We start from the raw sequence: 15,755 nt of genomic DNA on the forward strand, positions 1-15,755 counted from the left end.
GCTATCATCCTTTGATGAGATTAGAATTCCCGTCAATGTATTTTTAAAATAATTATAATAAATACATGTTAACTTTTCGTATGCTTCTTGGAAGTTCTTATCAGTGAGGTGGCAACTAAATGTCCTGGTTATCCCGCTGGACTAATTAGTAAGCCTCAAAAAATTCATGAGTATTTGGAAGCCCATGGGTTTCCAAGTAGGCTCCAACATGCATGCTGAGGCTGATGTCTTCCTTGTAGAAGAACTCAGTCTTTATTTCTTAGTTGTCCTATCATTCCATGTTTCTTCCTTTGTGTTCCCTGGGCTCCACAAATTCAGCACAGGCCTAAGTCATTTAGGCAGAAGATTCCTAAAGCCAAAAGAAATAGCCCTTTTGTTATCTGTATTACAAAGTAACAACACAAAGAAGAATCAAAATTCTGAAGGTCCAAGGCATTCTATAATGTCAGTATATCTATTCCTGGGGAATTCAGTTTCACTCACATATTTCCCTGCTCCTTTCCAAAGCTCTTTAAAAAACTGGCCAGAAACGAGAAGGCCGTTTCCTAAAAGCGTGGCCTTCTAGGGAATCATCTGGAAATCTAGGACCACCATACAGTAGCAGCTTCAGTAACAGCAGCTGACTTTTTTTTCCCAGAGAAAGAAGTGCTGGTTTACCCAACTGAAAGTGATTATTAACAAACCCAGAGCATGGACTTCTCCTTTAATGTTCCTCAGTAATTATATATCTGGTAATTTACCTTTCATTTAAAATTATAATATCAAAAATTATGGATCATTTTATTTTTATTAGTAGACTGAAATCTTACCTCAAGTTCTCCGCACTCAAACTTTAAAGAAAATGTAGGCATTATGGCAAATGAGGGTTTTCAGCAAATTCTTCCTATAAGTGAATTATAGTCACATGAATCCTTTCACTTGTTTTCTACTCTGTTTTCCCTTTGAAAACAAAGCACTTATTGGTCATCTTTTAAGAGATATTATACCAAAGTCCATTATAGTTTCACAGCTTAATATTTTGGTAAAATGCTTGTTTATTCATTAAATTTACATTACTCTTTCTGTAATGTATCTCTTTTCATTGGTGCAATATCTCTATTTTCAAGTATAGTGATAAACTGCATTAATATTTATTCTGGCAGAGAGAATGTTTTAGAAGCCAGTTTACTTAATTTTGCTATCTAAAAAATGTTAACAGTAGGATAAATTGTATTATATCTTCCTATGAATTAATTTAATATCTATTTTAAGAATTTTTTTATGATTTCTTAACCTAACATACTCTTCTCAGTATTATGTTTTATTAACTCCAGGGAAGATTTAGCAACATGAGAAAATAATGTAAAATAAAATTAAAGCTATTCCCAAGTCATTTAGAAAAAAATTAGATTTACTGTTGATATAATTGATACTGAATGTTCTGTGTATAAAGTGCTTTATAAAGAAATTGAAAACTTGGTAGAAAATTAAGACTTTGCTATGGATATTAAAGTATTATTTTTCTTTGGGAGGGGGCAGTGTGTTAAAATTTCAAGGCATTATCAGTTTCCATAGCCAAAGTATAAGAAAGTTAACTATGTTTTAAAGCTTTAAATATTTTTATAACAGCTTATACTGAATTGTTGATGTAATCAGACTGTTAAAATAATTAAATCAATTTTCTCTCTTAAATTGTATGGTGTGATTTTTTTCTTTTGAGTTTAGCTAATATTGATGATACAGCTCAGTATCCAAATACAGGGTGTTCACTACCTGTTTTTAATGGAACATGCCGTACTACCAGGAGCTGAAAGATAGATAACTTTATCTATCCTCTTATATATGAGGTTATTAAGAATGTATCACATTTATCAGTAACACCTGATAATTAATAATTGCTCGTGGTATACTGAGATTTCACGGAATAAAGCTGTTTCTGTGGCCATCCCTTCTCTTTGTTGGCTCTGAATTATTTTCTCTTCTACATTCCATTTCTGCTATCATTTCTAATATTTCTGCCTCACCACCACATCCTAAAATATAATGTAGGGACCATCATTACCTCTTCATGTTTGTTCATACTAATGACCCCCCTATTTCCAAATTTTAATACAGGATTAATGGAGAGATGTATAGATTTAGTAACTTTTGGACATTAATGAAAGAATCTTTGTTCATTTGCATTAAAATGTTAATGCATATTAAACTCAGAATCTGCAGTATGATTTTCCTTTCATGACAGAATAGCACTAATATTAAATACTCTTTAGGTGGGAGACTATTTAGAAAGAGAATGGTTACTATCCCACACCCTTAACTATGAAAGTCAAGAATGTTTCTTCATAAGGAGTAGAATCCACTGGGGTTCCTGCTCCTCAGGTCTCCATTCCGATTATAATTATGGAATGTTCAAAAAATGTTTACTTTGTGAATGGGCTTATTGTTAGTGTGCATATTTTTATTTTATTCTCTGGAGGATGGGGAAGAATGGGGGGAAACACATTAAGTGATAGCTGTTCATTAGCAACCATTGAAGAAGAAACTGAACTTAAAAGAATCTATCAGAAATTCTCTGGTCAGCCTTTTATTACTATCTTGTCTTGAGCCCTTTTTTTAATGACATCTATTATCAGATTGAAATGGCGATTGAGACGCTGCAAAAGTCTGACGGTCTGTCCACTCACAGAAGCTCTCTTCTCAACAGCCATGTAAGTTGCCTCTTCTTCGTGTACACTAATCTCTTGCTTGTTCTGCATGTGTTGCTTGCCTCTAAATGATTGTTTTATTTATTGTTTATTTTGCTTCTTAACCTTCCTTTCGCAGCCCCTTATGATCTCTGTGTCATTTAATGGGCAATTTGTACAGTGAAATATCCAAAAAATAGTCTCCAGTATATTGCTTTATTAGGTTTCTGTACTCTTTGGGTACAGATATAATGTTTTCAAGTTAGTAACAAGTTGCCGTGTATTTGTAAAAAGTAAGCAATAGTAATTTTCAATATTTATCATGTTTTAGTTTGGTATTTATTTACTATGAAGCAAATACTTGTAATCTGCATCTGTGTCCAACAGTTGTGTCTACTTGCCTGACCAGTAATATTCTTTAAGTAGAAAAAAGATTATTAATGTCAAATCCAATGATAAACTGTTTGAAAATTATTTGTTTGCCAGTAAGACTGTGTAAGGTGGTCAGTAAACAGCCCCATAGTTGAACTCAGGTCCTAAGACCTAAAGAGAAGTGAGAAATGAACCAAAAGAAAAAGTGAGACTGTCGACAAGCCATAAATTGCTAATAATTGAGATTAAACAGAATTACCATTACTATTTCCTGAAGCTGTTCCCTGTTGTCAGATGCAGATATCACTATGACACTGGTAAGTGTAAGAAGGGTGATGATAGTTTTGTGAAATTATAAACATTTTTACCAACAGTTCACATTTGGGAAAACAATGAAAATGCTAATTAAAAAAATTTATTTTGTTAAGATGATTTCTGAATATATGCAAAAAAGTAAATAGACCCATGATTTAAATTCTTTTTAGATAGATCTTCTGCTACCTTAACATTAGTGACATTTTAGTAAGTATTAGACTTTTCTCCCACAACTGACAATTTGTTCTTAAATTTAAGGATAAAGTATTATGACTTCTTTTTCATATTTTATAACTGAAAAGCTCAAAATTAGATCGCCCAAATGAAAGTTTTTTAATAAACCTAAAACTTTTACTTGTAAAAAATGTTTTCACTGTGCTTTTAATAATGTTTTAATTTTTATATCTCAAAATAGTGCTAAATACCTCCTCATGTTCTACACATTTGTTTTTAGATGGGGTATTTTGTCTTGTTTCTTTTTCAAAGGAAAATGTCATGGAAAACAAAACCAGGTTACCCAACTTGGTGAATGCCTATAATTTTGGTGAAAAATTATACATCTAAACTTAAAGATAATAGTATATATTCTGGCCCTTTCTTTTGAAACAATTTAAGAAATATACATTTTTTTGTTTCTGAAAATTGGTATTTAGTATGTCACTCTTTTATGTTTCAGACGTATATATATTCCTGCTATGTTGGCATGAGTCTGTGGTTGTGTCAAAGGCTGATTTCCAGTATACTACTAGGCTGTGTGTGTGGGAAGGGTGATGATCAACTGGTATTTATGCTTTGGAAATAGCAAGTGAAATTGTTCTCCCTTTTAGTCAGAAATGTGCATGGACATAGAAAAAAAAAAATGAAGTTTCTAGTTACCCTTTTCAACTTTCAGACTTCCATGTTGTGCTTTGATACTCAATTCAGAGTTCATTTTTACTTGACATATATATTTTAATAAAATATATTATATGTTAAATTTTAAATTTAACTTCAGTTATTCATCTTAATATTTTTATGAACAATAATAGAGGTATAAACATGTTTTATATATATTTTAAAAATGTATTTGTTGATTTGTTTGAAGCTTTTCAACTATGTTGGAGTTCTTTAAAAATTAGTTTCTTCTATAGAATTCATCAAGGAAGGCAATTAGCAAGTATTTATTGCAAAATACAGTTTCAAGAGAGTAAGGATTTTTGTATGTTTTATTCACCAAGGCATCCCTAGTGGCTAGAACGGGGCCTGGTACATAGTAGATACTCACTAAATATTTGCCGAATAAATAAAAAGAAAAAATAGAAGGGAACAGGCCTTATGTCACCTTCATTATTTTGGAATTCTGTGATGCCTTTGCCAATTGTGTACATTTATTTGGAGACTGATATATTCATTGTATTGTTTCCTTTGTTTTCAAGTTTGCTTCAAGTAGGTGTATATTTGAACATTGTTGGTAAAGGGTGGTCTTTTTCTGGTATACCATCTGAGTAAAGAATATATGGTCACTCTTATCATTTCTCTACAGGCAGCCTTCAGTTTAAGAGTAAATAACTGTTTTTCTCTCTAAACAATCTAATCTTTTAAAAAGTCCTGGGCAAGAGTGACATTGTTTGTCTCTTTGTATTTTAGAATGGTACATTAGATTTGGCTTTACAGAATTCTGTTAGTCTAATAATTTTTTATTTAAATATTTTTGTTTCTAATTTTTTCATATATGAAGATGCTATAGGTTTGTGATGGATAGTCTGCCTAAATCAAGTTAGAATATCTAGTTCTTTTCACTGCAGACTTGTTTATTTTATACATTTTCTCAGGGTTAATGAATATAAATTAGTATTTTATGGTTGTAATGTGTTCACTGTTTACAAACGACTTATTTTAGATTGTAAATTTGCATTCAGAAATGTTGTTAATTGTCCCCAATAATCACATAAAATTTAAGGTTGTACATTTCTTTAAAAATTCCATTTAAAGTTTATGAAAAGCTCTAGCCATCCATTTTATGTACTTCTCACAATATAGCAAATAATTATTTCATGTTCTTTGCTGGTTGTAACTACCAAAATATATTCAGCTCAAAGCAATACCTTGTTTTTTACTCACTTTTCCTTGACTCTGCTGTATTGTAAATGTAAGTTATTACAGAAATAAGGCCTGTTAAAATGCATATCATTAGTAAACTGAACTTAAAATGAATCCTGATGGATAATAATCCATCTGGGAAAAAATGCCAAATGTTACATTTAGATGTTAATTGGGCAGTGCAATGTTAATTTATTTTTATTCAGGATTTCCCTTTGGGAAAAATAGAAACCATTCATCTTTAATCTATCTTGATTAACACAGATTAAATGCAAAGGTTGAAAGATGCAATTATCTTGGTTTCCACCCCTAAATGAGTGTATATTAGTTCATTATTAGAAAAATCAAATTTTAAAGATAAAGGTTAAAAGTTCCTATGGTATTTTATAGGCTTTGAAATCATAAAAGTTAACATTTTACAAGACATTTTATGAAAAAGCAAAAGAAATAATAATTTATTGCTAAATTATTGGATGTTAAGATTGGGGAATACTAATGTCCAAATATATTGTATTAAAGACAAAACCCAAGGAAACAATATATAACAGGCATTAACTTCCTTTTGGTAACTCATGGAGCCTTTAGGTTGCACTTAAACTTATGTGGAAACTTAACTGCCAAGTTTCTCTTGCAATCAGAGTAATGCTTTCTAATACTATGTTTTAGACTCAAATATCTGATTTATAATTTCATCACTGTGTCAAAATGTAAAAGTTAAATACTGGCGTATAGGATGGAGATTACAGTCCCCAGCCATATCTCAAACTCTTATCTGATGGGTCCTTTTAAATTAATTTCTATTAATACAGTGAATTTCTAGGAGATACAGCCTGAGATGGGGCAGTTGTTGGCAGTCTTCCTAGCTGGGACCTGCAGGGCTACAGCAAAGCCATCTCCATCCTTTCAGGGCTTTTACTTCCACTTGACTTCCTTCTGCTCTCTCAATGAGCTCTCCAGGCTTCTGGCAAGGAATACTGTTCCTCCTTCTGCATATAAGGGGTAGGAAACAAAGCGTAGCTTTGCTGCTGTCAAAGTAATAGTCATCAAAATACCTGTTCCTGTACCATTTTTCAAACTAACTAGTGATTTATATAAATATACATGTATATGCATATATATAATAAACTGATTTTTAAAAACTAGAAATGAAGAATTTAAACAGATTTTCTTCAGTTTAGGAATGTAAACTATATAAGAAGAACAGTTTATAAAAACAGTGCAGATTTTTTGACATGCCTAGCCATTTCAGAGGCCTGCATAGCCAATCCAGTAAAAACTTCACTTCCTGTAAATTATTCAGTTGGGATATAAGTAATATCATTTAGGCTTCTAAGTAGTTTGTGCCAGCATTTGCTATAATTATCTCACTATTTGTATGAAAAGTTTTCTTTATTAGGAGTGGTCTGGTTAACACATACACACACACGTGCCATTTGAGTCCAATGGTTTTATATATATATATATATATATATATATATATATATACACATATATATATTTACATATATATGTATAAATACACCATTGGACTCAAAATATTTTATGTTAAACTTTAAGATTTATGCTAACTTTTCTTTTAAAAAAGGTAATTTATCACAGTATTCTTCAAATATTCTATTAGATTTTCTTTTTCAAATTTTATAGTAAAACTTTTAGTCTACAAGATAATTTCTATGATCATGAAAAATAAGCTCTAATTTTTATATATTTATCTTCATTTTTAAGTAATTAAATGTTGCAAGAAGACTAGTACACAAGTAGGGCAGTTTTAAAAATGTTTTATTTGTATCTGGTTAATTAAAATTATTTTCATTTGCTTTTATCAGATTAAAATTACATTAGCTCTGTTTTTATTATTTGTATACTTTTGGTTGTAAAGTTCATATTATAAAATTGACTAATTCCATTTCTGGAAAAAAATGCCCTTTAAGATTTTCCTACATAATATGTCTTCTGTTCATTAGCAAAGGAAGTAATATTGATTTCTTGACTCAGAAGAAATCATAATATTATACCTTTGACAATATGCATAATTTTATGAGGATAGGTAGATATACATACAAACATATCTTTGGCATTTTTAACTTACACATATTGTGTGTTCCATGTTTGTGGATGTGGAACCTTCATTAGTTTAGTTGAAAAATACTACTGTTTTTCAAAAAGTATTTACATTTTTTACATTTGCCTTTCCATAATTTTTTTCCTTGGTGTTTTCTTTATAGTCCTTTATATCAAGAACCTATATGCCTTTCTTTAATATATTAAGACTACCAATAGAAGGTGGTCAACCCTTGCTCTGTCCAGTATGCATACACAAAATAAGAACCAGCACTGTTGTACAATACCGCTCACTAGGACTGCCATAATATCACTCAAGTGCTTCCCAATCAATCATTTTACCAAAGCATGTGAATGAAATATATGAATCAGGTTTTTATTGCTGCATTTTATACGTAGTCTCTCTCAGCTATACTCAAATCTTAAAATTAAAAAAAAGAAAACCCACTAAAGAGACATGCTTTCCCACTCTTATAGGCAAAATACTAACTTGAACCTTAGTAACTTAATTTCCCAATCATGCTGCCTTTCTCTTTTACGCTAAATGAATATATGTAGTAAACCTATTCTGTGTGTCATTTAGAATACTCAGAAATCATGTTTTAGCACCTGTGGAAAACTTCTTTACTGACAATCAGGTTAGAGATGATTCATATCAAAAGAATTCTTTTGGCCTGTAATACTTCTATGTCATTGTAAAAATGAATGTTTATTTTGTGTCATCTTTTTAAACTTTTATAGGTCAGGCTTGAATATGTAAAGAGGTACTATGTATGTTTAAATGTTCATATTCATTCCCATATGTGCCCTGTGAAGGACTTCAAGTCTTTCTGATCAAACTCTGAATTTTATTTTTAAAAGTACTCTGGTTCATCTTGTAGCTTTGGTAGCTGTATTTTCTAAGGCAACAATCAATATGGGTTTAATGACGTAAGTTTAATTACATAATCATCATGTAGGAATATTTGACACTAAAATGGCTTTTGGAAATTCAGTTGTCATGACTAAAGTCAATAATTCTGAAAATATTTTAATGAATTTTAAAATTAAAAGTCTGAAAATTCAGGGTCTAAGTTTGATTGCAATTCTTAAAATATGTTAAAAAGAATTGAGAATTTTTAGATTTATTTCCATGTCCATATTATCATTTTTAGCATCTCATTGCAAATTCCTAGAGGACAGGGATGAGATCACATTCATTTTTGCATCACTAGATGCCTGGCACATTACCTGGCTCATGGTTGGTGCTCAATAAATGAATTATTTGACTTCCATAATTTATATTTAACTTGAATTGTATGTTAAATGTCAGCTCTTTATTATACCTATCTTATATATGGCATGAAAATTTTGTTGAGACAAGTAATGTGAAATATTTACTGCTTTTGTGAAACATTGGTCTGGAATAATCAGGAAATATGAAATAGAAACCAGACTCAGGCATTGAGACAATACGTGACTTTGAGAAAGTTATTTAAGTCTATTTCAGTTCTCCTAATGAATAAATAAATGAACAAAAAATTTAATTTTGCTAATGTTAAAATTCAATAATATAGACCTGGATTCGATTTTCTAAAATTTTCTTGTACATTCAGTGCTTTAAATATATTTTTTTTAATGTACACAGGACAACATAAAACTTTAAAATATGAATATAGACTGAAAAAGTATTCCATTACCAACTACCAAAATTATGAAGAAACACAGTTTTGAGGCAGAAAAATTCAAATGGTTGTAATAAATGTTTCCTTTTCATTGTGTATAAACTCTTTGCCAATGTCTAGTCAGTTTATTTTCATTTAGAGAAGAAATAACTGAATTTTGTCCTTTTTACTTTCAGAATCTGTCCTGGTAAACAATATGGTTATTATCTAATGGTAATTTGAGATAAATAAAATTCTGTAAATATGAATATAACTTGAATATAAACACTCATACCAGGCAGCCTGCTGTTCATGTGTTATAACAAGCCAACACTAAAGACATACTATGTACCATGGTGCCAGGCTTGGTAGCATGTTTTGCTCTGTAGTAGTTAAAATTTCAGATACTTATGACCAGTTAATGGGATTATTTGAACTCCCTGAAGAGGCGTCTATTTCCAAAATTGCAATCAATACAGGGAAAATTAGTATGTCTCTTCGTGTGCTTGAATATTTGAAGAAATGGATATTGTCTGAGATCCTTAGTGATGTTCAACTATTTACAATGTTTCTAAGTGTTTTCAAAGGCAGATTACCAGCCTCTGAATTGCAGCAGTTTACTCTGTCATAAGACTTGATGAAGAACTTCTAAGTATTTCTGTATGTTGCATTTGCAGTGTCTTGTAGAAATTTTGGCAAATTATGTGACTTATCTGTGTTTACTGTGTCTTATTTCCCTAGCTCCAGTGGCTGTTGGACAATTATGAGACAGCAGAAGGAGTGAGCCTTCCCAGAAGCACTCTATACAACCACTACCTTCGACACTGTCAGGAACACAAACTGGACCCGGTCAATGCTGCCTCTTTTGGAAAATTAATAAGGTCAATTTTTATGGGGCTACGAACCAGGAGATTGGGCACTAGGTTAGTATTGAAAAATAATATCACAAACTGATCTCTCTTTTTCAAATTAGGGCAATTCAGTATTTTGTTTAAACAAAAGTACTTGATTACAGACAACATATAAGGAAATACATAGAATGAGTTCAGTTTATAACATCCCCAGGAAAAGGAAAGGACATTATGCAGTGACTGTTTCCAAGCCAGAATTATGTGTTGTCTAAAACATTAACTGAGCAAAGCTTTGAGAAGAGCTGATTCTCAAACTACATAGAAATTAGCAGACCAACCTGTTAATATAAGATTTGCATATGGTGCTTTAAACACACACACACACACATACACACACACACACACACAACTGTATTCCTTTTTGAAAGAAATAATACTAACGATGATGAGTTAAGTGACATAGTAAATGTAAAACTATGTTTCTCTTGACTCTTGCAAAATTTCATTTGTCTTTATAAATAATGCTGTTTGGATAGAGTAAGAAACTAAAACAGAGTTTTTTATTTCATTTCTGGAGGCGAATTAAAAATCCTTTGGTAAACTTGCAAAATATTTTTAAAATTCCTCAGTGATATGTTAGTTCTATTTTACCTCTTATTAGCCCCTACTTATTTTTCTACTCTTAATGTGAAACCATATGTGTGTGGAAGTAAAAAGACTGTATACTTCAATTGAACTGAAATAATATGAAGAAAAAGCTTCTGGTTTTTCTTTCTTTGGAAATAAATATGAGTGTTTTCAGTAACCAAAATATGATAAAAAGAATACTTAGAACTGTGGAGCTTCATTTTTGTATTTCCATATTTCTATAAATTATCATAAGATAAATAAGTAGCTGGACAGAAGGATATGAATGTTTTTAATTTCCTGAATCTTACAGAAATCATAAAAAAAGTTAAAATGGAGACTCTATACTATATAACATTAGGTGATATACCCTTAATTAGCCGTAAGGCACAACTTCAGAGTATTCTAGTAAAGAGTTTCAATCTTAATAAAATAAACACAGCCTTAGTAATTGACTTTATTAAAAATATATACGAAAAAGAGGAGTAAGTGTTACAAGGAGAAAAGATTGATCTTTTTCTCACCCATCACAAGACTCATGACTAGGACCCGTATAACAAAAGATTAACAAGAGAAAAGCATATAATTTGTTTAATATAAGTTTTACATGACAGGGAGCCTTCAGAAATGAAGACCCAAAGAAACAGAGAGAACTGTATGTATTTTATGCAGTCTGATGAAGTAGATAGTTCTGGAGAAACATGATTGGACAGAAAGGGGTATGATCTAATGGTTCTAATCTGTGGGAAACTCAGCAAGGCCTGTTTTGTTTTTGTTTTTGTTTTGTTTTGTTTGAGATGGAGTCTCGCTCTGTCACCCAGGCTGGAGTGCAGTGGCCCGATACTGGCTCACTGCAAACTCCTCCTCCCAGATTCAAGCAATTCCCGTGCCTCAGCCTCCAAGTAGCCCAGATTATAGAAGCCCCCCCACCACACCCAGTGAATTTTTGTATTTTTAGTAGAGATGGGGTTTCACCATGTTGGCCAGACTGGTCTCAAACTCCTGACTTCAGGTGATCTGCCTGCCTTGGCCTCCCAAAGTACTGAGATTCCAGGTGAGAGCCACCACTCCAAGCCCAGCAGGGCCTGTTTGTTCAGATTTTTCTGCATCCCTGTGTCTTCAAAAATACAAACTTTTTTTTTCTGCAAAGTATAGGAGGACCCCTCTGGAGTGAGGGTCTCATGACCTGTTTCCAGGGGAAAGTAAGCTAGGTTTTATGGCCTGCTTCAGAGGAGAAGGAGTGAGGATAATTTTTTTCTAGTTTCTGTGGCCCACTTCTGTTATTTCCTCAAATGCCAAGCTGCCATATTTTGGGATAGCATGTCCTAAACCCCTTCACTGTGTCAATTCTATGAGATTTACAAGGTCTATATGTATTCAAAGCATGAATTATTGCTTTCCTGTTGCATTTGAAGTGATTATACATTTTAGATTGTTGAAGGTTTAGCTCTCTCGTAAATATATTTCCTTCTTTCTATACTTCAAAAGATAGTATATTTTAAAGTGAAGAATATGATTGTTATTCACACTAAAGGAATAGCTTTCATTCCCTTGAGAAAAGCTTTTTGTTTCTATAGTTTTTTTTTTCCAGAACCACAGAAATCATTATTTGGGGACCTAACCTACTATCTCCTAGCTGATGGCTCTGTAGTTACACATACCGTGCCAATATTTTGAAACTCTGGGCTTTATTCAACATTCTAATAGCTGTATTGTTGTGCTTCTTTTGTTACTGAAAGGGACTTCAATGGGTCCTATTTTGAGGCTCCATTCAAACCTTGAAACACATCTTTAAAATAGAAAGGGACAAAATTGGGGTTGTTTGGTTTTTTGAATGGGTAGAATCCATACTTTGTAAGTACATATTGCAGTACTGCAGCTTTTACTTTCTGATGTTCTGGGTTCCTCTCACTCCCCACTATGTAACAATTTATGTCTCCTATTTTTTTTTTAATCATGTGTAGTGTTTGCAATTAGGTTTGTGAGGCAAAGCCTAGAAAAATACGGAGAAAATAAGTACTATGGAGAAAGTTTAAACCAATGAAGTGTCATAAAGATAGAATTCTAATGTAGAGAAACTGTCAATGGTAGGAGTGAGGTACTAGACATTCTTTCTACCATAGAAACTGTTTAGCATTTACATTCTACTCCCAATCCAAGGAACAGAAGGAAAATTAAGATAAATCATGAGGCAAACTAAATCAAATACCCTTTTTAAAGAAAAATGAACTATATGTAGAAGTATTATTACTATTGTCCATTAATAAAATAATCTGGTGAAACCACTCAAACCAGAAACAGATCCGTTCTAAAGTTTTTGGACCTAAGTAAACAAAAAGTAAGTCAAATTACTGTCTTAAACAAAGGCAAATAAATTGGTACCTTTTGTTAGATCCCATCTCCAAATTAAGTTTGTGTAAAGAAGACCATGGAGGAAACTCAGCAAGGCCTGTTTTGTTTTTGTTTCTCTCCCCCAGCCATTCCCAGTGAAATAGAAAGAACCTCTCCTTCCCAATCCAACTAAAATGTTAATTTGTAGGGAACCAGAAAGAAACTAGGCACCCCATCTATTTGAGGTATCAAGAGAGACATCATTTTCCTCTGTAGTTTTGTCTTGTAAGTAATGGTGCCTCCTGCTTCCAACCCTACCTCTACTCCCTACTCTCCTCCAGTTTGTACAAAACAACGCCACAAATTGGGTATGTGCTATTTTTGATTTTGCTTATTGCACTGTTCTGCAGTGGATTTTTGAGACAAGAAATAATCTCTGCAGGTGGAAGGCCTTTCTTTATAGGCATTACGTTTTTCTATCTGCTTTATTGTGCTGAAAGCATGTAGGTGTTTGGATGCCCTGCTTTTTTTTTTTTAAACTAGCAGTATTATTTATGTAATATGATTTTAATGTCTTTTCAAATATATATAAGGTTCATTTAATATGTTTTTAAATCTTGGAAGTACAATTCTGCTCTATTTTTATAAAAAAATTTAATCCACACTCTTCTTGTATTTCTTTTGTAAATGGAAAAAAAAGTTAAAAAAGCACTGATATATTGCTATATATAGACTTGTGAAAAACTATTTAAAATGATATTTTTGCAAGAATTTGCAAATTCCATTCAGAGCAAAACTATCATTTCTAATAGCAAACATGGTCTTTCTCATGAACATAGGGAAATTATGACATTTTTATTCCAGGTGGGAATTTGCCATTTTCACAGAGAAATTTCCCCATGTCTGTGTGACACATCTTATTTAGCCTGCAAAGCTGATACAAATCCATAAAAACAGAAACTAATAAAATGTGTTTTAAAATCAATAGATTAAAGGCTTACTTTGTTTTTATGTTTCAGAATTTAAATAAGTCTTTACTACTGCATTTTATAACAAACAATAAAGTTATCTTACTTCATCTTCACTGAAATAAAGAGAAAAATGTTGAACTTATCCAGGAAAGTGGAATTAAGATTTTTTTCTTTCTTCTATATACACACTTTACAATAAATTGACTAATTTTTATTGGCCAAAAACATTTTTCCTATCATTACCCTTCTCAGTTAAAGTTAAAATAGAAATTAGAAAATGAAATGTAATTTGTATGAAACAAATGGACTGTTTGACTAATATTTAAATGAAAGTTTATAAACAAATATTTTTAATAGGGCCTTCAGCTGATTGATTTAGAATCTTATTTTGATTCTTCCAATTTTATCACCACGAAAACATAAAAGTATTCGGAACAGGTATATCATAAATATATAATATTAATATACTGCTTTTACCAAATTTTTCCAAGTGTGAAGTTTAATGGACATCCCATGTGATTAATGTTAGTTTGACTGACTTTTGTTTCTAATGTTTATTGTTCACTAATGAAGAGGAAACTCCAAGTACCACTACTATGGGATTCGTGTCAAGCCAGATTCCCCTCTTAATCGTCTGCAAGAAGACATGCAGTATATGGCTATGAGACAACAACCCATGCAACAGAAACAAAGGTAGACTTTGGAGTTATCGTTGATATGTCCAAGCTATGTATTTCTTAGTTGTTTGGGTCTCCTTTTTTCTGAACAAATACCTAAGTACAAAAGAATGTTCTTATTATTGGCATACTTTCACTATGGATAGTTCTTAAATATGATTTAGAATTTCAATGATCCTGCCTGTTTTACAAATTTTTAAAAATTACTTATCAGTCAGCCTATTTGGCCCCTTTTAAGTTAAGTGTGACATCCCAAACTGTTCAGACAGGGAAATGAAACTCAAAATAGAAGGAGCATACCCAAGCAAATACCGCATGGAGAAATTTGTTTCAGTATTCATGAGCTTCTGACTTGCTATTCTGCACATCCCTCAGTCATTCTTTTTGACACAGTATGAAGTCTTGCAGAATGTTTGGGATGTCTTACATTTGCTTTGAATCCAACTTTCATAGATATAGAATTGCTGATATTAGAGTTGTAAGAGATCTCAAGCATTCATGAATGAATGGATGGATGATGGATGATGGGTGGACATATGGACGGATGGATGGATGGATGAATAGAATCATAGATCTTAGAATTGAAAGATATGTCAGTCTAGTCTGGCCTTACAACCTTGTGGCCATCAAAGCATTAATAGCCTCTGTTTTTCAGATGAGTTCCAGAGACATTAAATGATTTGCACAAGCCCATAATAAAGTTGCGTAGCCAGGGGCCTTCTAGTCCCATGTGACTTATGTCACAATTCAGAGTAAATTAAAAAAAAAAATCCTTTCCACTCTGCCAGCATAGCTCAACCATGACAGCAATTATGATTTTTCTCTTCAAGTGAGTATGCAGAATCAGATAGAGAAAGGAGGCCTCTGCATAGGTCCCAATGTATTGATCTATAGTGATTAGTTGCCTTGGCCAATCTCCCCATTCATGCTAGTTCAGTCAGGAGCATTAACTCTAAGATAATGTCAGAGAAAAGAATATATCACACAGTAATTTTATACTATTTAGTCAGCCAACATCGATTGAGTCTCTGCTGTGTGTTAGGCCCTGCATGCAGAGATAAGACACAGTTCCTGTGTGTGAAGAGTTAAGAAATTAGAAGGGGAGGCACATGGGGAATTGAAAAAAAATGGAATGCAGTCTAGGAAGTGCTAAAATAAAACTTTG

At 32.2% G+C, this 15,755-nt stretch overlaps 1 protein-coding gene across 5 annotated transcripts in view; it reads left to right on the top strand.

Moving 5' to 3' along the window:
• The window catches only part of RFX3 (regulatory factor X3), a 296,633-nt gene that overhangs the window by 213,765 nt on the left and 67,113 nt on the right, over positions 1-15,755 (top strand). For all 5 annotated transcript variants that reach the window (XM_012454573.2, XM_064361481.1, XM_064361483.1 and 2 more), the window contains 3 exons: positions 2,613-2,687; positions 9,875-10,056; positions 14,487-14,606. In XM_012454573.2, the coding sequence (XP_012309996.1) occupies positions 2,613-2,687; positions 9,875-10,056; positions 14,487-14,606 (377 nt within the window). The remainder of the gene's footprint in view (positions 1-2,612; positions 2,688-9,874; positions 10,057-14,486; positions 14,607-15,755) is intronic.

This window comes from Aotus nancymaae, unplaced genomic scaffold, assembly GCF_030222135.1.
Source record: "Aotus nancymaae isolate 86718 unplaced genomic scaffold, 86718_ANA_hifiasm-v0.15.2.pri h1tg000041l, whole genome shotgun sequence".
NCBI classification, from domain to species: domain Eukaryota; kingdom Metazoa; phylum Chordata; class Mammalia; order Primates; family Aotidae; genus Aotus; species Aotus nancymaae.